Source organism: Pseudophryne corroboree, chromosome 5, assembly GCF_028390025.1.
Source record: "Pseudophryne corroboree isolate aPseCor3 chromosome 5, aPseCor3.hap2, whole genome shotgun sequence".
NCBI classification, from domain to species: Eukaryota; Metazoa; Chordata; class Amphibia; order Anura; family Myobatrachidae; genus Pseudophryne; species Pseudophryne corroboree.
Window position 1 is genome coordinate 146,450,283 of NC_086448.1, and position 24,268 is coordinate 146,474,550.

Consider the following 24,268-nt stretch of genomic DNA (forward strand, 5'->3'; position numbering starts at 1 on the left):
CCCGCCTCAACAAAAAGCTACAGAGGTATTGCGCCAGGTCAAGAGACCCTCAGGCGATAGCTGTGAACGCACTGGTGACGCCGTGGGTGTTCCAGTTGGTCTATGTATTTCCTCCTCTTCCTCTCATACCCAAGGTGCTGAGAATCATAAAAAAAAGAGGAGTGAGAACAATACTCATTGTTCCGGACTGGCCAAGAAGGACTTGGTATCCAGATCTGCAAGAAATGCTCACAGAGGACCCGTGGCCTCTGCCTCTAAGACAGGACTTGTTGCAACAGGGGCCCTGTCTGTTCCAAGACTTACTGCGGCTGCGTTTGACGGCATGGCGGTTGAACGCCGGATCCTAGCAGAAAAGGCATTCCGGATGAGGTCATTCCTACGCTGATAAAGGCTAGGAAGGACGTGACGGCTCATCATTATCACCGTATATGGCGAAAATATGTTGCTTGGTGTGAGGCCAGGAATGCCCCTACGGAGGAATTACAGCTGGGCCGTTTCCTTCACTTCCTACAGTCGGGGGTGACTTTGGGCCTAAAATTGGTTTCCATTAAGGTCCAGATTTTGGCCCTATCCATTTTCTTTAAAAAAGAACTGGCTTCTCTGCCTGAAGTTCAGACGTTTGTAAAGGGAGTGCTGCATATTCAGCCCCCTTTTGTGCCTCCAGTGGCACCTTGGGATCTTAACGTGGTGTTGAGTTTCCTGAAATCACACTGGTTTGAACCACTCAAAACGGTGGAATTGAAATATCTCACGTGGAAGGTGGTCATGCTACTAGCCTTGGCTTCGGCTAGGCGTGTGTCAGAGTTGGCGGCTTTGTCACATAAAAGCCCTTATCTGGTTTTCCATGCGGATAGAGCAGAATTGCGAACCCGCCCACAATTTCTGCCGAAAGTGGTTTCATCCTTTCATATAAACCAACCTATTGTGGTGCCTGTGGCTACTACTGACTTGGAGGATTCCGAGTTACTTGATGTAGTCAGGGCTTTGAAGGTTTATGTAGCCAGAACGGCTAGGGTCAGGAAAACAGAATCTTTGTTTATCCTGTATGCTTCCAACAAGCTTGGGGCGCCTGCTTCAAAGCAAACTATTGCTCGCTGGATCTGTAACACGATTCAGCAGGCTCATTCTGCGGCTGGATTGCCGCTGCCTAAATCAGTTAAGGCCCATTCCACAAGGAAGGTGGGCTCTTCTTGGGCGGCTGCCCGAGGAGTCTCGGCATTACAGCTTTGCCGAGCGGCTACTTGGTCAGGTTCAAACACCTTTGCAAAGTTCTACAAGTTTGATACCCTGGCTGAGGAGGACCTTGTGTTTGCTCAATCGGTGCTGCAGAGTCATCCGCACTCTCCCGCCCGTTTGGGAGCTTTGGTATAATCCCCATGGTCCTTACGGAGTCCCCAGCATCCACTAGTACGTTAGAGAAAATAATATTTTACTTACCGGTAAATCTATTTCTCGTAGTCCGTAGTGGATGCTGGGCGCCCGTCGCAAGTGCGGACTTCTTCTGCAATGCTTGTATATAGTTATTGCTTAAATAAGGGTTATGTTACAGTTGCATCAGGGTTGATCTGATGCTCTGTTGTTGTTCATACTGTTAACTGGGTAAGTTTATCACAAGTTATACGGTGTGATTGGTGTGGCTGGTATGAGTCTTGCCCTGGATTTCCAAAATCCTTTCCTTGTACTGTCAGCTCTTCCGGGCACAGTTTCTCTAACTGGGGTCTGGAGGAGGGACATAGAGGGAGGAGCCAGAGCACACCAGAATCTAAATTCTTTCTTAAAGTGCCCATGTCTCCTGCGGAGCCCGTCTATTCCCCATGGTCCTTACGGAGTCCCCAGCATCCACTACGGACTACGAGAAATAGATTTACCGGTAAGTAAAATCTTATTTTTTTATATATATATAATTTTATATGTAGCTGGAGGCTGGTATGCTGGTTCTTTCTCTCAGTATAAACCATAGGTCTGCAAACTCGGTCCTCATTACCCCACACAGTGCATGTTTTGCAGGTAACCCAGCAGGTGCACAGGGGTATTAATTACTCACAGGCACATTTTAAAAGGTCCACAGGTGGAGTTAATTATTTCACTTGTGATTCTGTGAGGAGACCTGCAAAATATGACCTGTGTGGGGTAATGAGGACCGAGTTTGCACACCTATGGTATAAACTGTGAAAAGCATGCTTGTTTCCCATGTACTGTATGTCCCCCTACATATACTAATCTGAGTAAAAACTAGTTCAGACTGGTTTTACTCTAGGTGTGGTGTGGTTCTCCGCAGCCATCATCCAGACCCTAATGTGGATACAACGTTGCCTACAGGCAGAGGAGAGGAATGATTACATAGACCACAGTGTGACTGTGTCTTTGTACTATGGGGGTAATTCAGACCTGATCGCTCGCTAGCGTTTTTTGCAGCGCTGCGATCGTGTCAGAACTGTGTATGCACCATAATGCGCAGATGCATCGCACAGGTACAAAGCGGTTCGTTGCTCTGCGATGGGTTTGTGCGAAGAATACATTCGCATGGGCGATCGCAAGGTAATTGACAGGAAGAAGGCGTTTGTGGGTGTCAACTGACTGTTTTCTGGGAGTGGTTGGAAAAATGCAGGCGTTCACAAGCGTTTGCCTAGGGTGGGTGTATGACGTCCATTTTGGTCCCGGACAGGCTGAAGTGATCGCAGCGGCTGAGTAAGTCCTGGGCTACTCAGAAACTGCACAAAATTTTGATGTACTGTTTGGCTGCACATGTGATCGCACACTTTTACAGCTTAAATACACTCCCCGGTGGGCGGCGACTATGTGAATGCAGGACTTCAAAAAACAGCTAGCGAGCGATCAGGTCTGAATTACTCCCTATGTCTGAATGGTAAACTTGCTAGCTGCTGCCAAAACTTAAGATAGTGCTTCTTAAGAGGTTATAGAAATTATCTACCTTAGGAGTAGAGCAATCATTATGCTATAAGATCTGTGTAAATGTACCATATATTTATGTACACAGAAAAGTCTCCATTAAGGAGTTAACTGGTAACTCATTCAGGGGACCATGGAGTCATGTGACTAAGAAATTCATATACAGCCTTACCTTCCCTCCAGAGGATAGAAACGTCTGGAAAACCCCCTAAAGTAGATAACTCCATATCGAAAAATAAACAGGAATACCTGTTCAAAGGGGTTTGTCTATTGGAGATTGTCATTGCTGCCTCACATCACTGGGGTCGGGGGGTTCTGTGCCCATCACGGCCCTGGCTGTGTGGAGTTTGTATGTTCTCCCTATGCCATACCTCCCAACTTCTGTCTCCAGCAAGAAGGGACATCTGCACGCAGCGCGGACAAAAAGGGTGTGTGGCTTCATGCGATGGCCTGCGATCCCGAGCCATGCCCCCATTTTTGTCACTGAGAGGGCATGCCCAGCGCTCTGAGCTGCTGGCATGCCCCCTCTCCTTCTGTCTCCACTGAATAGACGCTGGGCGCATGCGCACAGGGTCTGTTCACCTCTGCTCTGCACTGTGGCCCGCGGGTGGGACAGCGGGACAGTCCCCAAAAAAACGGGAAAGCATTGCCAGCTGGCTTTATGATGCTTATGCGAAATATGCAGGAGTTTAAAAGCTTCCTATGCGAGGGGGTTAAAAAAAAAAAGAAAATAGGCATTATAAATGCCTGTGCATTGCCTCTCTGCCTTCTGGCCAAGATCAAGGCTAGTATCTGTTCTTATTATTTTAATATCTGATACGCCCCCTATCTGGGAGCCATATATTATATGAAAATTTAAAACAGGGAGATGAGTAAAGAGCTTGCTCTGTCCACTCCGCGCATTAACCGGGTACTGCCGTACTACTATGACATGCTCTGCTCTCAGAGCTTATGATTACATCAGTGGTTAGTGAATGCTGGGTTCAAAATCTCACAGATCACTACCGGTGGGTCCACGTACCTACCGTCGCGGCTACGCCCACCAGATGTGTTTACCCTGAGATCATGATCTTAGGGTTGCAAGTATTGGGGGCAGTGCCACTGGTGCCTCAATGCAACAGAGGCACCAGTGGAGAAACAGACATGTTTTACAGGATCACAAAAACAGAGCACCAAGTCTATTCCATAAACACTTCGGAATGAAGATGGTCCTCCAATCCTAAGGGATTCCAGGGTAGGGGCCCATCTAAAATATTTCCGCATATTTAGAAAAAGCTCCTGGCATAAAGAGTGTGTTTAAATTCACTCCACTTCACATTCCGAAGAATCGCAGGAGATATTACAAGAGGCTGTACTAAGACTGGGTCAAATCCAAGCTATAGTTCCAGTTCCGCCTCATATAGAAAACTGGGGATACTAATCCAACCTGTTGTGGTACCGACTCCGAACTGTTCGGTAAGGCCCATTTTGAATCTAAAATCCTTGAGCCCTTACCTAAAGTTCTTCAAGTTCAAGATGGAATCCCTGTGAGCAGAGATTGTGGGTCTGGAAGAACATGAGATCATGGTTTCACTGGATATAAAGGATGCTTATCTCCTTATCCAGATTTGGCCGCCCCACCAGGCTTACCTGCAGGTTGTCCTGTTGAACAACCACTACCAGTTCCAGGCTCTGCCCTTCGGGCTGTCCGCGGCTCTGAGGGTCTTCACGAAGGTGATGGCGGAAATTATGTTGCAGCTCCGAGTCTAGGGGGTCAACATCGTCCCTTACCTGGACGATCTCTTGATAAAGGCGAGATCCAGGGAGCTTCTATTGCTCAATATCAACTGCACTATTCAGCTTCTGTCACATCATGGGTGGATTCTAAATTTACAGAAGTCTCACCTGGAGCCAACTCAGCGGGTCCTGTTCCTGGGAATGTTTCTGGATACAGTGGCTCAGAAGGTATTCTTCCCCCCAGAGGACAAGGAAAGGACACTCCAGGAGATGGTCCGAGCGGTTCTAAGGCCAAATCGTATATCCATCCATCTTTGCATACGGTTGTTGGGAAAGATGGTAGCATCTTACGAGGTGATTCAGCACGGAAGGTTCCATGCCAGAACATTTCAATTGAATCTCCTGAGAAAGTGGTCCGGATCACATCTTTAGATGCATCGGATCATACGCCTCTCACCTCAGGCCAGAGTTTCCCTCCTGTGGTGGCTACAGTCCTCAAACCTGCTGGAAGGTCGAAGTTTCGGGATTCAGGATTGGATCCTCCTCACAACGGACGCAAGTCTGCGGGGATGGGGAGCTGTCACCCAAGGGGCTCAGTTCCAGGGCAGGTGGTCCTCCCACGAAGCCCTACTTCCGATCAACATTCTGGAACTTCGGACGATCTACAACGCTCTGCTTCAGGCGTCTTCTCTGCTTTGGGATCGGGCCATTCAAGTTCAGTCAGACAACGCCGCGGCAGTGGCATACATCAATCGACGGAGGAACAAAGAGCAGAGCCTGCATGTGAGAAGTGTCAAGGATGCTCTTCTGGGCTGAAAGAAATGCAAGAGCAATGTCGGGCATCTTTATTCCAGGGGTGGACAACTGGGAAGCGGACTTCCTGAGTCATCACGACCTCCACCCGAGAGAGTGGGACCTCCTCCCACGGGTGTTTCGGCAGATCACCGACCTGTGGGGCTGCCCGCAGATCGACCTGATGGCTTCATGGCTCAACAAGAAACTTCGCCGGTATTGTTCAAGAACCAGGACCCTCTTGCAAGTGGTACTTCACATGCAACCTCCCTTTGTGCCGCCAACGGCACCCTGGGATTTGAATGTGGTCTTGGAGTTTCTACAGTCCTCCTGGTTTGAACCTTTGATGGCGGTAGAAGACAAGTACCTTACGTGGAAGACGGTAATGTTGCAGGCCCTAGCTTCTGCTAGGAGTGTCTCAGAATTGGGGGCCTTATCGTGTAAAAGTCCATACTCCGTCTTTTACGAAGACAGAGCAGAGCTCCGGACTAGGCAGCAGTTCCTGACGAAAGTTGTCTCTGCATTCCACTTGAACTGACCTATTGTGGTCCCGTCTAATTCTGGCTCTTCTGCTCCTCTGGAGGCATTGGATGCTGTGCGAGCCTTGAAGATCTATGTCAAGAGGACGGCTTGGTTCAGAAAGACGAATTGTGCTCTATGATATGCAGAAAAAGCAGTCCATTGCTCGTTGGCTTAGGCTTACTATCCAACAGGCCTATGTGTCGGCAGCCTTACCTGTTCCGCAGTCTCTGAAGGCCCACTCTACCAGATCGGTGGGGTCTTCCTGGGCGGCTGCCCATGGGTCTCACCTTGCAACTATACCAAACTGCTACCTGGTCGGGGAAGAACACCTGTTGGAAGTTCTACAGGTTTGATACACTGGCCAAAGAGGATACCCAGTTAGGGCAGGCGGTGGTGCAGATGTCTCCGCACATTCCCGCCCAGTCTGGAAGCTTTGGGTCGTCCCCATCGTACCCTTATGGATGCTAGAGAAAATAGGATTTTGGTTACCTACCAGAAAATTTCTCGTAGTCCATAAGGGATACTGGGCGCCCGCGTTGACTTTTCTGCAGGTTAATCTTCTGTAAAAGTTTACCTGTTCAGATGTTGATGTTTTGTTACCAACCGTTGCTGGTCCCTTTATGTTGTGGTGGGCTGGTGTGTGAATCTCACCACTTGTTGTTATGTTCGTTCTCTCAAGTATGTCCATTCTCCTTCGGGCACAGTTTTACCTAGACTGGCTGTAGGGGGGGCATAGAGGGGAGGAGCTAGCACACCCAGTTGAAGAAATGTAAAGTGCACCGGCTCCTTTGGACCCCATCTATACCCATCGTACTAAGGGGGTCATTCCGACCCGTTGGCACGCCGCGGTTCATCACAGTGGTGCGAACGGGTTGGAACTGCGCATGTGCGGGGGCCGCATTGCGCAGGCGCGTTGTTGCCGTCGCCGGGCAGTGACAACGCGTACGGAGAAAGCGGTCACGGCGGCGACCGCAAGAATGACAGGCGGAAGGCGATCCGGGGCGTCAACTCACCTTTTTCCGGGAGTGGAGATCCGAACGGAGGCGTGTCCAGGCGTTTGGAGGGCAGATGTCTGACGTCAATTCCGGGACCTTCATCGCTGGATCCATCGCACATGGTAAGTAACTGCAGGGCTAGTCTTGTTTTACACTAAACTTTTTTAGCATAGCAGGGCTGCACAAGCAATCGCTGCTATGCTAAAATACACTCCCCCATTGGCGTCTAGTTGATCGCACAAGCAGCAAAAAGTTGCTACGTGCAATCAAATCGGAATGACCCCCTAAGTGACCCCAGTATCCCTTATGGACTACGAGAGAAGGATTTACCGGTAGGTAATCAAAATCCTATTTTCCGCTAATGTGGAGATGTCATTTTAAAGAACAATATCGTTAAAATAGTACAATGGGATGAAGAGGATGTGTGTTGTATGGACATTTTTTTGCTTTGCATATAGGGGAGTTTTATATGTGGTGTTCCTTGCTTCCAACAGTCATTATACAGTCATTATGCATACTGGTGATGCCCCATGCTTTGTATAATGTCCCAGCTCATACTTACCGACTTTATGGCTGCTCTCTCCGGGAGAGAGCAGCCAGGTCGGCTCAGCAGGGGGCAGGGCAGGATAGTGATGAGCAGAGGGCGGTGGGGGCGGGGCTGATGTATTGTGTAATTTAAGCCACGCCCCCGCTGTGTAATGACGCTATTACCGGCATTATACCACAGAGGGCGTGGCTAAGACGATGCGATTCAACAAAAATCGCGCCTTCGGCTGCCCGGACTGCCTACTTTACTCATTAAGTGAGCAGCCAGGCAGAGGGGGATCACAGAAATCGGGAGACTTTCCTGCTCTTCCGGGGGCCGGGAGGGTCACCCGATTTTCGGGAGCCTCCCAGCCACTCCGGGAGAGTAGGGAAGTATGCCCCAGCTGTGTTACAAGTCTATTCTACTGCCTAATTTATAAAAAAAAATTTACCTCTTAATGACCTGGTACGAAGTATTGAAAAGCGGACGCCTTTTCATAGCACATAATAAGAACACTACGATTCTCCTATCCCTATTCTTATAAATGAGACCTATCTGAATTGGGCAGAACCTAGTGTTATTTTGCCCTTTAGTTCCTCCCTCTTGTATCTCACCATTTCATCACTCATTAACGTGTGACATAACAGTTCCATGTTCATCCAAAGTCACACTTATCTCTGACAAGCAGACCATGAACTAAAATCCAAAATTGACAGGACATCAATTTGTTAAATATACTATTCAATTTAGTAGATAAGTTTGGTACCGCTTAAAAGGCGGTATACTGTAAGGTCGCATCACTGCAGATGCGGTCTCCATGTTCCAAGCTCAGAAGGTAGTATATCTATGTGGTCTGACAAAGGTGATTAGCATATGAATAGACACCAGTGCTTCCTGTACCACCATCTTGGACACTATTGTGATCAAGAGATGTGTAAATAACCTTTACAAGTCCAGGGCACATGCTGTGTAACACTGGCTAGTCTCGATCACCCCTCCACTGGCAGGGCGAGCTACCTGCATCAGAGTGGCAGAGGATCCTACTCGGCCACTCTGATAGGGTATAAAGGACAATCTGCCTGATTTTCAAGTGCAGCCTCGTACTGTGCAGCTTCATTAACACAGTGATTGATGCATTGGTGAAGTGTAGTTGGAAGGGGGGGTCTATTAAGTTGCAATCACTGCAGTGTATTTCACCTTTAATATGTACTACAATATTTAAGTACTTACTATTATTTATGGTTCTAGTATTTTGACCCCCCATGATTCTTGATCTTGCCTATACTATACATAGTATTACATTGGCTTGTGATTGGATCTTTCTCCTGGTCATCACATTGACGCTTTATACATCTGGCTGTTGATATACCTGGCCTGACTCTGATCTTGCTGGCTGGATACTTTTAAGTAGAACTTAAGCTCTAGGCTGAAGAACTTGCTATCCTGATCACTGGTATTTGTCAACAGTCAGTGGACCTTGATGTAATCCAAGAGGAGATTCAGTAGGGCAGTATGATAAAGGCTTTGTTTATATACATGAAACCTATTTTCACGTGTTCATGTGTAACCTTTGTGATTTAGGGTTGTTTACAATTAATATGAGCTGGCTGGCATACGCCAAAAACTTCTTGTACACACAGTACAAGGGTAAGAGGAATAGTACAGAGGGATAAAGTGTACTTACGGTTTAAAGCTAGTACATCCAACTTTTACCTTACTGTTGGTTCTTCTCTCTCAAATTCCCCATGTTTTTTAAAGGGGTAGTCTACCTTCAGAGAATGTTATCAACCAGGAAGTCTTTTATTTTTGAATATGACAAATGTCTGCGCATTGAATACAGGGGTTCAGTATGATTTACCGACATTCATTATGCCGGCATGTTCAAAATACCAACATTTTAAATGCTGACATACTATGTCAGCATTTTAAACATGTTGGTATAATGAATGTCAGTATTTTGCCTGTCAATGGCTGTCGGGATTATGACCGTCTGTATTGGATCTGTCAGTAAATCAACTGCTAACGGAATACAGATAGTATCCATACCGCAAATCTGTTGTCTTTTCTAAAAATATCACAAAAAGTTCCTACACTGTAACCATTTGTGAATTAGGTTCTAATTCAGTACTGCCAAACTAGGCAAATCAATACTGCCTTGTACATGTGGATTTGTTGTTTTTAAATGTATACATTGGAGATGGGCATGCTCTTATCCATCAAGCGAAAAGTGTAGAACAAAACCCAGCTCAGAGCTGGTGCAAACATGTATCCTTTTATGATAGCCAATGGGTGGAGTTGGGCAGAAAGAGGGCATTTTTTGCCCATAAATGTGGCGCACTGTTTTAAAATCAGAACCAATAACGTATTTACATTATTTTTAGATCCTTGATCATTCAGATTCATATGTTAGGTCACTGAAAATGAATACGATACTAATACACTGTGTGAGCGAGTCCTTATACTAGGATATGCAGTAATGGTGTGTACACAGTGTGAGATATTTTCTATATAGTCAAAATCGTAAGAAAAGTTAGTGCAGATGGCAAGGTGACTTTCACGATTCGATGCCGATGCGCGGTCGGCATCACAAGACTAGATAGACTGTGCAGGCAAGTCAATTTTGACTATCTATAGAAGAGTTAGTCAAAATTGACACTTAGCCAAAATCGCACATAGTCAGTATCGCAAGCACACTCATTATGTGCTTGCGATGCCGACCTAGCCCCTGTCGCATAGTGAGAATCAGGCATAGCCCGAATCTCACCCGTGTGTATGGGTCTTAAGATAGACTATTAAAGTTTGTGGTCCAATTATTTTACCATTTCATAGATCCGCTGACTGCTTGGTAAGTATTGTTGCCCTAGGGACCAGGAATGAAGTGAGTGGAGTTATAACTATGGGGTAAATGTACTAAGATTCGTATTTTCCTGTTTGAGGTCAAAGTTCAATCACGAATGACATTGAAAGTGTAAATATGCAACTTTTTGAATTGATTACGACTAATTTACTAAGCTGCCGTATTCTGCATTTTCGGTTTTTCCGATGTCGATGTCATTCGTTTTTTTAGGCAGTGTTTAACGTGAGTGACTTGTAAAACACTGCCGACTTTAATACAATGAATCTCGGCCGGATCTGAGAGATCCATGCAGGGCTTCATTGTGCAAAACTTTAAAAAAAAATTGCGTGGGGTCCCCCCTCCTAAGCCAAACCAGCCTCGGGCTCTTTGAGCCGGCCTTGGTTGCAAAAATATGGGGGAAAAATTGACAGGGGTTCCCCCATATTTAAGCAACCAGCACCGGGCTCTGCGCCTGGTCCTGGTTCCAAAAATACGGGGGACAAAAAGCGTAGGGGTCCCCCGTATTTTTGAAACCAGCACCGGGCTCCACTAGCTGGACAGATAATGCCACAGCCGGGGGTCACTTTTATACAGTGCCTTGCGGCCGTGGCATCAAATATCCAACTAGTCACCCCTGGCCGGGGTACCCTGGGGGAGTGGGGACCCCTTCGATCAAGGGGTCTCCCCCCCCCCCAGCCACCCAAGGGCCAGGGGTGAAGCCAGAGGCTGTCCCCCCCCCATCCAATGGGCTGCGGATGGGGGGCTGATAGCCTTTGTGAAAAGTGTTTGATATTGTATTTAGTAGCAGTACTACAAGGCCCAGCAAGCCTACCCCGCAAGCTGGTACTTGGAGAACCACAAGTACCAGCATGCGGCAGAAAAACGGGCCCGCTGGTACCTGTAGTACTACTACTAAAAAAATACCCCAATAAAGACATCACACACACACCTTGAAAGTATAACTTTAATACATACATGCACACCAACATACATACATACTTACCTATGTTCCCACGCAGGTCGGTCCTCTTCTCCAGTAGAATCCATGGTGTACCTGTAGAAAATATTATACTCACATAATCCATGGTTGAAGGCTCCTCTGCTTGTAATCCTTTTGTAATCCACGTACTTGAAAAAATAAAAAAACGGATACCCGACCACGAACTGAAAGGGGACCCATGTTTTCACATGGGACCCCTTTCCCCGAATGCCAAAAAAACCCTCTGACTGATGTCTAAGTGGGTTTCTTCAGCCAATCAGGGAGCGCCACGTTGTGGCACCCTCCTGATCGGCTGTGTGCTCCTGTACTGTCTGACAGGCGGCACACGGCAGTGTTACAATGTAGCGCCTATGCGCTCCATTGTAACCAATGGTGGGAACTTTCAGGTCTGCGGTTGACCGAAAGTGACCTCACCGCTGACCTGAAAGTTCCCACCATTGGTTACAATGGAGCGCATAGGCGCTACATTGTAACACTGCCGTGTGCCGCCTGTCAGACAGTACAGGAGCACACAGCCGATCAGGAGGGTGCCTCAACGTGGCGCTCCCTGATTGGCTGAAGAAACCCACTTAGACATCAGTCAGAGGGGGTTTCTGGCATTCGGGGAAAGGGGTCCCATGTGAAAACATGGGTCCCCTTTCAGTTCGTGGTCGGGTATCCGTTTTTTTATTTTTTCAAGTACGTGGATTACAAAAGGATTACAAGTAGAGGAGCCTTCAACCATGGATTATGTGAGTATAATTTTTTCTACAGGTACACCATGGATTCTACTGGAGAAGAGGACCGACCTGCGTGGGAACATAGGTAAGTATGTATGTATGTTGGTGTACATGTATGTATTAAAGTTATACTTTCAAGGTGTGTGTGTGATGTCTTTATTGGGGTATTTTTTTAGTAGTAGTACTACAGGTACCAGTGGGCCAGTTTTTCCGCCGCATGCTGGTACTTGTGGTTCTCCAAGTACCAGCTTGCGGGGGAGGCTTGCTGGGCCTTGTAGTACTGCTACTGAAAACAATATCAAACACTTTTCACAAAGGCTATCAGCCCCCCATCCGCAGCCCATTGGATGGGGGGGACAGCCTCGGGCTTCACCCCTGGCCCTTGGGTGGCTGGGGGGGGGGGACCCCTTGATTGAAGGGGTCCCCACTCCCCCAGGGTACCCCGGCCAGGGGTGACTAGTTGGATATTTGATGCCACGGCCGCAAGGCACTGTATAAAAGTGACCTCCGGCTGTGGCATTATCTGTCCAGCTAGTGGAGCCCGGTGCTGGTTTAAAAAATACGGGGGACCCCTACGCTTTTTGTCCCCCGTATTTTTGGAACCAGGACCAGGCGCAGAGCCCGGTGCTGGTTGCTTAAATATGGGGGAACCCCTGTCAATTTTTTTCCCATATTTTTGCAACCAGGGCCGGCTCAAAGAGCCCGAGGCTGGTTTGGTTTAGGAGGGGGGACCCCACGCAATTTTTTTTTTTTTTTAAATTATAACATTTCCCACCCCTTCCCACTGATAAACATGCACGGATCTCATGGATCCGTGCATGCCTATACAAACACGGGATAAAAAAGCAGGTCTGGTTTTTTTTAGCACTTTTTCACGAATTGTATTTTCGCACGGCAGTGTTTGGCTATTGTCGGCAGTGTTTGTGTTTTGCACTTTTTAGTAAATGACCGATTTCTACCAAATTGCAGGCGTATTTGACTGATGGTGTATTGATTCGTGATTTTTTCCTAGGACTTCCAAAATATTACGAATGCCCTCATCACTGCCGTGATTTTTGCTCAGTAAATTACCGAGATGACACTTTGAAGAAAAAACGGCATCTCGGTCAAAATCGGGACCTTAGTAAATATACCCCTGTGTATCTAATAATGTACGCCTCTACCGCAATGAATGGCTAATTAATTGCTGTTTTTATTGTAAAAAGAATACAGCTCTTGGGGAAAAATTGCCCTACAAGCATTATCTTTGAACATACTGGTCTCTAATGACGTCCTCTGAATTTTGTTTTATTAGAGGTAGCAGTGAACCTGGGAAAAAGAAGCAGCATATCTGTCATATTGAAGGGTGTGGAAAAGTCTACGGGAAGACTTCCCATCTCCGAGCTCACCTTCGCTGGCACACTGGAGAGAGGCCTTTTGTGTGCAACTGGATATTTTGTGGCAAGAGGTTTACCAGGAGTGATGAGCTACAGAGGCACAGAAGAACTCACACAGGTTTGATTGCTGTATACCATTTCTCATAAAGTTGTAATAGCAGAAGGCTTATGTATTAGGGTGTGCACAAGTGTTCCATTGCATCTTTTAAACCTTCTATAGTTTGAGTATGGGCCAATTGGAAGATACTGTTTTAGGTAATGTAGGAAAGTCAAATGGGTCATTCACAACCACTGTAGGAAAGATTTTAATAAATATTTTTTTCTGACATGACGCGCTGTAATATATATGTATGTATATGTGTGTGTGTATGTATGTATGTGTGTGTATATATATATATATACACACACAAACACACGTTAGTATTACAGACCTCCTGTCATTCACCGGGCTGTGAACATGCAAAATAAAAAAAAATGAGGGTGAGGTCATGAGAAGGTTCTGTAATACATACTATTGTTTGTGTATGTGTCCGAAAACTACAAATCCGTTGCTTTAGTGAATTGTAAAGCAAATCTTATGTTCAAAGGAGGACTGGACCTGCAATTCTTTTTGCATTGATATTCATTCCAGTCCATGCAAAAAGCTTCTATGTAAATAACTAGAAACGAGGGGGCAGGACCTGGGCCCAAACCTGGAGAACGTAGTTGTGTGCCGCAGCAGAAACTGCTAACATCAGCTTCCTGCAGGCATAGCTATTATTTGTTTTCACTGACATTGTTGTCGCCGCTGCTGTTCCCTAATGACAACATTTAGAAAGCAAGAAAGACCTCTGTTAGTTTTTAAGATAGCGGTCATCCTGGGAAGTAAAACAGAGACCAATTAGTACTTTTATTGTAGAATCTGAAGCAGTGGCGCAGTCAGGGGGGGTTTCTGAATAACCAGTCCGTAGCACTGTTTTGGATTTGAATTCTTATTGAAGGACATCAACGATTTTGCTGCTTGTGGAGAAGTAGAGAATGTGTTAGAAAAAGTAGTGTATTATCAATTATCCTTTATACTTTATTTCTCTGACGTCCTAGTGGATGCTGGGAACTCCGTAAGGACCATGGGGAATAGCGGCTCCGCAGGAGACTGGGCACATCTAAAGAAAGCTTTAGGATCACCTGGTGTGCACTGGCTCCTCCCCCTATGACCCTCCTCCAAGCCTCAGTTAGATTTCTGTGCCCGACGAGAAGGGTGCACACTAGGGGCTCTCCTGAGCTCTTTGTGAAAGTTTTAGTTTAGGTTTATTATTTTCAGTGAGACCTGCTGGCAACAGGCTCACTGCATCGAGGGACTAAGGGGAGAAGAAGCGAACTCACCTGCGTGCAGAGTGGATTGGGCTTCTTAGGCTACTGGACATTAGCTCCAGAGGGACGATCACAGGTTCAGCCTGGATGGGTCACCGGAGCCGCGCCGCCGTCCCCCTTACAGAGCCAGAAGAGCGAAGAGGTCCGGAAAAATCGGCGGCAGAAGACGATCCTGTCTTCAGATAAGGTAGCGCACAGCACCGCAGCTGTGCGCCATTGCTCTCAGCACACTTCACACTCCGGTCACTGAGGGTGCAGGGCGCTGGGGGGGGCAGCGCCCTGAGACGCAATAAATCGATAAAAAAAAACCTTATATGGCTAAAATAAATGCATCACATATAACTCCTGGGCTATATGGATGCATTTAACCCCTGCCAAAACATACAGAAAAAGGATGATAAGGACGCCGAGAACGGGGCGGAGCCTATCTCCTCAGCACACTGGCGCCATTTTCCCTCACAGCTCAGTTGGAGGGAAGCTCCCTGGCTCTCCCCTGCAGTCACTACACTACAGAAAGGGGTTAAAAAAGAGAGGGGGGCACAAATTAGGCGCAGTATATAACAATACAGCAGCTATAAAGGGAAAAACACTTATATAAGGTTATCCCTGTATATATATAGCGCTCTGGTGTGTGCTGGCAAACTCTCCCTCTGTCTCCCCAAAGGGCTAGTGGGGTCCTGTCCTCTATCAGAGCATTCCCTGTGTGTGTGCTGTGTGTCGGTACGTTGGTGTCGACATGTATGAGGAGAAAAATGATAAGGAGACGGAGTAGAGTGTCTGAAAGTGTGTTGTCACCCCCTAGGGGGTCGACACCTGAGTGGATGTACTGTTGAAATTGCGTGACAGTGTCAGCTTTGTATAAAAGACAGTGGTTGACATGAGACAGCCGGCTACTCAGCTTGTGCATGTCCAGACGTCTCATACAGGGGCCCTAAAGCGCCCGTTACCTCAGATACAGATGCCGACAGGGGTACTGACTCCTGTGTCGACGGTGAAGAGACAACCGTGATTTCCAATAGAGCCACACATTGCATGATTGAGGCAATGGAAAAAGTTTACACTTTTCTGATAATATGAATACCACCAAAAAAAGGGGTATTATGTTTGGTGAGGAAAAACTTCCTGTAGTTTTCCTGAATCTGAGAAATAAAATGAGGTGTGTGATGATGCGTGGGTTTCCCCCCGATAACAATTGATATTTTCAAAAAAGTTATTGGCAGTATACCTTTTCCCGCCAGAGGTTAGGGTGCGTTGGGAAACACCCCCTAGGGTGGATAAAGCGCTCACACGCTTGTAAAAACAAGGGCTCTACCCTCTCCTGAGATGGCCGCCCTTAAGGATCCTGCTGATAGAAAGCAGGAGCGTATCCTAAAATGTATTTACACACATACTGGTGTTATACCGCGACCAGCAATCGCCTCAGCCTGGATGTGCAGTGCTGGGTTGGCGTGGTCGGATTCCCTGACTGGAAATATGATATCCTAGATAAGGACAGTATATTATTGCCTATAGAGCAATTAAAAGATGCATTTCTATATATGCAGGATGCACAGCGGAATATTTGCCGACTGGCATCAAGTATAAGTGCGTTGTCCAATTATTCCAGTAAAGTGGTCAGGTGATGCGGATTCCAAACGGCATTTGGAAGTATTGCCTTAAAAAGGGGATGTACCCCAGGTCGCCTCTCAAAATAAGACGCCGTATTATCAGGCGCAGTCCTGGTTGGCAAGCGGACAAAAGGGTTCCTCTTTTCTGCTCGTGACAGAGGGAGAGGAAAATGGCTGCAGAGATCAGCCAGTTCCAAGGAACAGAAACCCTTTTCCGCCGCTGCCAAGCCCTCAGTATGACGCTAGGGCTTTACAAATTCAGGCACGGTGGGGTCCCGTTCTCAATGAATTTCAGTGCGCAGTGGGCTCACTCGCAAGTAGACCCCTGGATCCTTCAGATAATATTTCAGGGGTACAAATTGGAATTCGAGACGTATTCCCCTCGCCGTTTCCAAAAGTCTGTTTTACCGACGTCTCCCGCTGACAGGGAGGCAGTTTTGGAAGCCATTCACAAGCTGTATTCCCAGCAGGTGATAATCAAGGTACCCCTCCTGCAACAGGGAACGGGGTATTATTCCACACTATTGTGGTACCGAAGCCAGACGGCTCGGTGAGACCGATTTTAAAATCTAAAATCTTTGAACACTTGCATACAGAGGTTCAAATTCAAAATTGAGTCACTCAGAGCAGTGATTGCAAACCTGGAAGAAGGGGACTACATGATGTCTCGGGACATCAAGGAGGCTTACCTTCATGTCAAAATTTACCCTTCTCACCAAGGGTATTTCAGGTTATGGTACAGAACTGTATCAGTTCGGACGCTGCCGTAGGGATGGTCCACGGCACCCCGGGTCTTTACTGAAGTAATGACCGAAATGATGATATTCCTTCGAAGGAAGGGAATTTTAGTTATCCTTTACTTGGACGATTCCCTGATAAGGGTAAGATCCAGGGAACAGTTGGAGATCGTGTAGCACTATATCAGGTAGTGTTGCGGCAGCACGATTGGATTTTCAATATTCCAAAAATCGCAGCTGGTTCCGACGACTTGTCTTCTGTTCCTAGGGATGATTCTGGACATAGTCCAGAAAGAAGGTGCTTCTCCCGGAGGAAAAAGCCAGGGAGTTATCCGAGCTAGTCAGGAACCTCCTAAAACCGAACCAAGTCTCAGTGCATCAATGCACAAGGGTTCTGGGTAAAAATGGTGGCTTCCTACGAAGCAATCCCATTCGGCAGATTCCACGCACAGTGGAACCTTCTGGACAAATGGTCCGGGTCGCATCTTCAGATGCTTCAGCGGATAACCCTGTCACCAGGGACAAGGGTATCCCTCCTGTGGTGGTTGCAGAGTGCTCATCTTCTAGAGGGCCGCAGATTCGGCATTCGGGACTGGGTCCTGGTGGCCACGGATGCCAGCCTGCGAGGCTGGGGAGCAGTCACACAGGGAAGGAATTTCCAGGGCTTATGGTCAAGCCTGGAGACATCTCTTCATAAAAACATTCTGGAACTAAGGGCCATTTACAATGCCCTAAGTCAAGCGAAACCCCTGCTTCAGGGTCAGGCGGTATTGATCCAATCGGACAACATCACGTCAGTCGCCCACGTAAACAGACAGGGCGGCACGAGAAGCAGGAGGGCAATGGCAGAAGCTGCAAGGATTTTCGCTGGGCGGAAAATCATGTGATAGCACTGTCAGCAGTGTTTATTCCGGGAGTGGACAACTGGGAAGCAGACTTCCTCAGCAGACACGACCTTCACCCGGGAGAGTGGGGACTTCACCCAGAAGTCTTCCACCTGATTGTAAACCGTTGGGAAAAACAAAAGGTGGACATAATGGCGTCCCGTCTAAACAAAAAACTAGACAGATATTGCGCCAGGTCAAGGGACCCTCAGGCAATAGCGGTGGACGCTCTGGTAACACCGTGGGTGTACCAGTCAGTGTATGGGTTCCCTCCTCTGCCCCTCATACCAAAAGTACTGAGAATCATAAGAAGGAGAGGAGTAAGAACTATACTCGTGGTTCCGGATTGGCCAGGAAGGACTTGGTATCCGGAACTTCAAGAGATGCTCACGGACGAACCGTGGCCTCTACCTCTAAGAAAGGACCTGCTCCAGCAAGGGCCTTGTCTGTTCCAAGACTTACCGCGGCTGCGTTTGACGGCATGGCGGTTGAACGCCGGATCCTGAAGATCCCTACCCTGGTCAAGGCCAGGAAAGACGTAACCGCAAAACATTATCACCGCATTTGGCGAAAATATGTTGCGTGGGGTGAGGCCAAGAAGGCCCCTACAGAGGAATTTCAACTGGGTCGTTTCCTCCATTTCCTGCAAACAGGACTGTCTATGGGCCTAAAATTAGGGTCCATTAAGGTTCAAATTTCGGCCCTGTCGATTTTCTTCCAAAAAGAACTGACTTCAGTGCCTGAAGTTCAGACATTTGTAAAAGGGGTACTGCATATACAGTCTCCTTTTTGTGCCTCCAGTGGCACCTTGGGGATCTCAATGTTGTGTTGAGTTTTCCTAAAGTCACATTGGTTTGAACCACTCACCACTGTGGACTTAAAATATCTCACATGGAAGTGACGAGTTAGCCCTGGTTTCAGCCAGGCGGGTGTCAGAATTGGCGGCTTTATCATATAAAAGCCCTTACTTAATAGTTCATTCTGAAAGGACAGAATTGAGGACTCGTCCTCAAATTTTCTACCTAAGGTGGTTTCTGCATTTCACATGAACCAACCTATTGTGGTACCTGCGGCTACTAAGGACTTGGAGGATTCCAAGTTGCTTGACGTGGTCAGGACCCTGAAAATACATGTTTCCAGGACGGCTGGAGTCAGAAAATCTGACTCGCTGTTTATCCTGTATGCACCCAACAAACTGGGTGCTTCTGCTTCTAAGCAGACGATTGCTCGTTGGATTTGTAGTACAATTCACTAAAAATCTTAAAATGCCCACTCCACAAGGAAGGTGGGCTCATCTTGGGCAGCTGCCCGAGGGGTCTCGGCTTTACAACTTTGCCGAGCAGTTACTTGGTCAGGAGCAAATACGTTTGTAAAATTCTACAAATTTGATATCTTGACTGAGGAGGACCTGGAGTTCTCTCATTCGGTGCTGCAGAGTCATCCGCACTCTCCCGCCCGTTTGGGAGCTTTGGTATAATCCCCATGGTCCTTACGGAGTTCCCAGCATCCACTAGGACGTCAGAGAAAATAAGAATTTACTTACCGATAATTCTATTTCTCGTAGTCCGTAGTGGATGCTGGGCGCCCATCCCAAGTGCGGATTGTCTGCAATACTGGTACTTAATTATTGTTACCAAAAAATTCGGGTTATTGTTGTAGTGAGCCATCTTTTCTAGAGGCTCCTCTATTATCATGCTGTTAACTGGGTTCAGATCACAAGTTGTACAGTGTGATTGGTGTGGCTGGTATGAGTCTTACCCGGGATTCAAAATCCTTCCTTATTGTGTACGCTCGTCCGGGCACAGTATCCTAACTGAGGCTTGGAGGAGGGTCATAGGGGGAGGAGCCAGTGCACACCAGGTGATCCTAAAGCTTTCTTTAGATGTGCCCAGTCTCCTGCGGAGCCGCTATTCCCCATGGTCCTTACGGAGTTCCCAGCATCCACTACGGACTACGAGAAATAGAATTATCGGTAAGTAAATTCTTATTTTTTTATTGCAGCCTACTTCAATTGTGTTTTCTTTTTTCTTTTTTTTCTTTTTTCTCTCTTCTTTTTATTTCCTTTAGGTGAGAAAAGATTTGAGTGTCCGGAATGTTCAAAGAGGTTTATGAGGAGTGACCATCTCTCAAAGCACGTGAAAACTCACCAAAATAAGAAGGGCGGCGGAACAGCCCTGGCAATTGTAACATCGGGAGACCTTGACGCTTCAGTCACTGGGGTCCTTGGTTCACCAAGAATTGTTGCAGTTGCAGCCATTTCACAAGATTCAAACCCAGCTACCCCAAACGTTTCCACAAACATAGATGAATTCTGAAAGGTGTCCTCACAGGAACCAATTTAGCTGCACTTAAATATATGTAATTAACAGAATCGTGACCTGGTCTGTAAAATGCCTTTCTGAGGAAATAATGTTTGTTTTTCTTGTTTGTTTGTTTTTATTAACTATTCCGATAAAAAGGGATGAAGCTGTGAACATTATCCATTTTTCTAATATTAGGTAGTATGAACATAACCCTGAAAATATTTTACCTGTATCATGTATTCTACATTTTGTAAAAGCCTCTAAATTTTAATGTTTTCTCATTCTTCTCCTTCCCTTTAAAGAAATATGTAATCATATAATTATAAAAAGTGATAGACTCAGGTCTACTAATATATATAAAAGGCCATACAATCAAGTTTGTATTTACAGTAGCGAAATGAGTCTACAATTAACTTTACAAAGAAGTCCTTTTTGTATGAAGACATGTAAAACTTGGAAAATCTTATTTATATAGATTAAATGTTAACCTTATGCAAGTTGCATATAGTTTCTTGCCACCTGAGACATTGAATCTGCTATATGCCTCATTATTTCTTATAGATGTAACATTTTGTAGATATGCATTAATCATCCGGAACTAACTTGTACAAACTGCTGCAGCCAATTATTTCCACATTCCATTCTATATGTATATATATATATTGGGGGCTTTTGTTTTTTATCTGCCACGTTTAGAATGTATGTGAAGCAAAAAGGGGATGATTTAAGGCTTCATTTTGATTGGAAGAATGTACTTACAGTAATTGTATGCTTTCAACACATACGTTGAATTGAAGAGAATAGACGTTGCAACACTTCTTTTCCCAGCCAAAATATTTCAAATTTTTAGAAGCACAACAAACATGTAAATATGATAATTTCTCTCCCCAACCGTTGCCCTTTTGTATTTACATTTTAGCAGGAAATTATAGCAAGTGTTTTTTTGTTTTTGTTTTTTGTGTTTTGTTGTTTTTTTCCAATAAGTTTCCAAGTGCTGTTAAGACTTCTATAGGTGAGGATATCTATTATTGCAAAGCATAAGTCAGTCAATTTATCTTTTGCCCCATACATAAACGTATTCAGCAGATAGGTCTGATTTCTCGGAACAAGAGCTGATACCACTTCTGACACAGAGTGAGTGTGTGTATATGTGTGTGTGTGTGTAAATGCATATATGTATATACATTGTGTATATGTACACATGCATATTATTTTAATTACTGCAATGTTCCGCAAATGTAAGTACCGTTTACCATATACGGCATAGAAGCTGGTTTTGGCTGAAGTTCATCACATGCGCTATTTATTTTTATTAGGTTGAAAGCAAATCCCAGTTAGTGAGCGTTCCTGTATTGTATTTATTATGGAGCATTGTATAACCAAGTAATTATTTTAGCTACATATTAGCTGGAGGTGTAGGTAATTGTACATACACATGTGTTCCGCAGAACATTCATGTTTAGTTACAATTGCTATTTTATTTTCCTTTTGAGCACTTAATATAGATTATTTTAAGAAATAGCTGACCTGTTTGAGACATTAGTTTAGCTAAATGTTTGTATCCATGCACAGTGGTTCTTTTGTAGTGTTTATTGCTAGTTTTTATATTTTGCATATTAAGATGTGGTGTTCTGTCCATGAAAATAAACCTGTGTTGTGAAACCGAATATATATATATAATATATATATTTGTCGCGAAATCTGAAATGAATAGTTGTTGTTTAGTAAAGTAAATGAGAATATATGTCCCGCATATCAGTCATATTAAATACACCTTTTGCAAGCAGCAAAAGGTGAGGGCTAAAATATACATTTATAAGAATGCAATAGATTGGATAACTGGATACTGTACCAGGGTCACCACAAGTTCTAGTGGCTTTTGACATAACTGCATATGCTTCAGTGAGTTCCTAATGAACTAATACGCATTCTCAGGCATATTGGTTCAGATTCCAAAAGGGCTATTAGCGGTGTAGGTAAGAACTTTGCTTACAGGCAGGGCCATAACTAAGGCGAACAATGCCGCCACACAAAGTGTTAGGCTCTGTTGCTGGCAACAGAATCGATCCACAGCCCTTGTTTCTGGCTAGCATGCAGCCTGGAATGGCACCCTGCAGCAGTGCAACCAGCAGCGTCCTTTGGACAGACAGGCACACTGCAGTCAGTGCTGCACTTGCAGGTGCTGGCAACCCCGCCCCCTCTGTTCGACTTTATGATGTCATGTGGGGCGACACAGGACCCTGTTACGGCTCTGCTTACATCAAAGGCCGTACATCAAAGCCAGAAGTGTTAAATCTATTTAAACATCTTGTATATGATTCTGTATATTTTAATAAGAAATATATTAGATCAGAGTTATCACCTGGAATAAATAAGATAACTGAAAGACAAATGAAGAATAAGGCTAATGTTCAAATTGTTAACTGAATGGAATTAAACACGGTACAGTTCTAGAAAATTCTTCATTTTTTTTTACGTTATTAAAGCCGAGGAAAATATGGTTTAAACTGCAGTAGTTTTAATTGCTGTCATAACTCATGAGACATGTATGTTCAGTCTGATTGTCATTTCACTGGCCACCCAGATGCCACTGTTTTACAAAAACAAGTCGGTGTATTTATATTTATCATGCTTAGAATGTCAGTGTTAGATTTTTATTTTCTTTGTTCCTCATAGTATTTGTTTGATAAGTAGACACGTGGACGTGCTGCAGATTGCTTTCGAAATTTTCAATTATTTATCACTTTTTCTTACGTAGAATGAGAGTTAATTTGTCAGATGTGAGAAAGCATGCTAGGTCCAACTTTTCAATTTTAAGGCACTTTTATTGCAAAAAATATTTCTATTTAATTTTGATGCTTTCTGTGCATGTTGAAGGGTGAGCACTTATATTGATATATATTGCTCTCTAAATATATAGATATGTTAATATATTGATATGCACTAGATATTTAATTGGACACCATTTTGGAAAATTACAATTAAATAAAAGTTTTGAAACAGATGTTGGTTTTTTTTAGAACCTATTGTACATTTTTGAGAGGGTAAATAATTAAGAGGAAGGCAAAACAATAGAGATGTCCCTGTATATTTTGCCAGCATAGCCTCTATGTCATTTTTACAGTGCTGATTTGTATAAACTTTTGTTCTTTTCTGTGGATTTGGAAATAAAATTATGTGAAACTTGTTGTCCAAAATGTAGTATTTTTTAAAAATGTTTTTTTTATTTAGGATTCTTGGATTACAGAAATTAAATGAAAGAGAAATTTAAAAACAAAAAGGTAGTATTTATTCCCAATGGAAACCATAGTTAGTAGAACAGTTGTTAGTGATGATACACATTTTAGAAGTGGAAAGTGAGGTCATCAAATAAAAGAAACAGCTAATTGAATATTTCAGGGATGGTGGCAGGAGATGGGTGTAACCCCGTTAGTGGCTGGATGAAGTGGAGCTTGGGGGTGTTATTCAAGGGTCGGTCTAGGGGGAGATGAAAGCTAAACAACATTTAGAGCCAGGAAGTGTAGATCTGGTAGAATTTGTGTTCTTTATCATGTAGGATTTTAGTGAAGACTTGGGGAGGCCCTCCCTACTTTCACCATTTGCCAAATAGGCATCATGAATTTTGCAAAGATATGAGAAGTCAGTTTTGATGAGTTGCCAGCATCTTGAAGAAGGTAGTAGATAAGGAAGGAAAATGTATCTTGCTGGACAGGACAGATTTAGAGTGAGCCCTAACTTTGTCCAAGGCTGAGGATATCTTTAAGCCAGATGACCAGATGTGTATAAATGTCCCCGTTTGTTCGCAACACTGCCAGCAGGCAGATAGATATATTTTATCAAGTTTGTCGGGAGTGCGATACCATCTATAATAATAATTTTAGACTTTCTCTAATCATAGTAGATATCAAGCTACAGACCACCTTTTGTCTCAGTAATCCAAAAGAGGGCTCCCCATGTCCCTTTCCCACTACCCTTCATGTCTACTCTCAGGATCC

The 24,268-nt window shown here is 45.1% G+C and overlaps 1 protein-coding gene and 1 non-coding gene across 6 annotated transcripts in view; both read left to right on the plus strand.

Moving 5' to 3' along the window:
- Positions 1-23,470, plus strand: part of SP4 (Sp4 transcription factor) — a 154,219-nt gene extending 130,749 nt beyond the window's left edge. For all 5 annotated transcript variants that reach the window (XM_063921775.1, XM_063921773.1, XM_063921774.1 and 2 more), the window contains exons 5-6: positions 13,311-13,510; positions 20,038-23,470. In XM_063921775.1, the coding sequence (XP_063777845.1) occupies positions 13,311-13,510; positions 20,038-20,285 (448 nt within the window). In that variant the 3' untranslated portion in view covers positions 20,286-23,470. The remainder of the gene's footprint in view (positions 1-13,310; positions 13,511-20,037) is intronic.
- Positions 3,664-3,852, plus strand: LOC134931187 (U2 spliceosomal RNA). The gene has a single exon (XR_010179025.1). It is a non-coding gene; the product is annotated as a U2 spliceosomal RNA (small nuclear RNA).
- Positions 23,471-24,268: the final 798 nt, after the last annotated feature.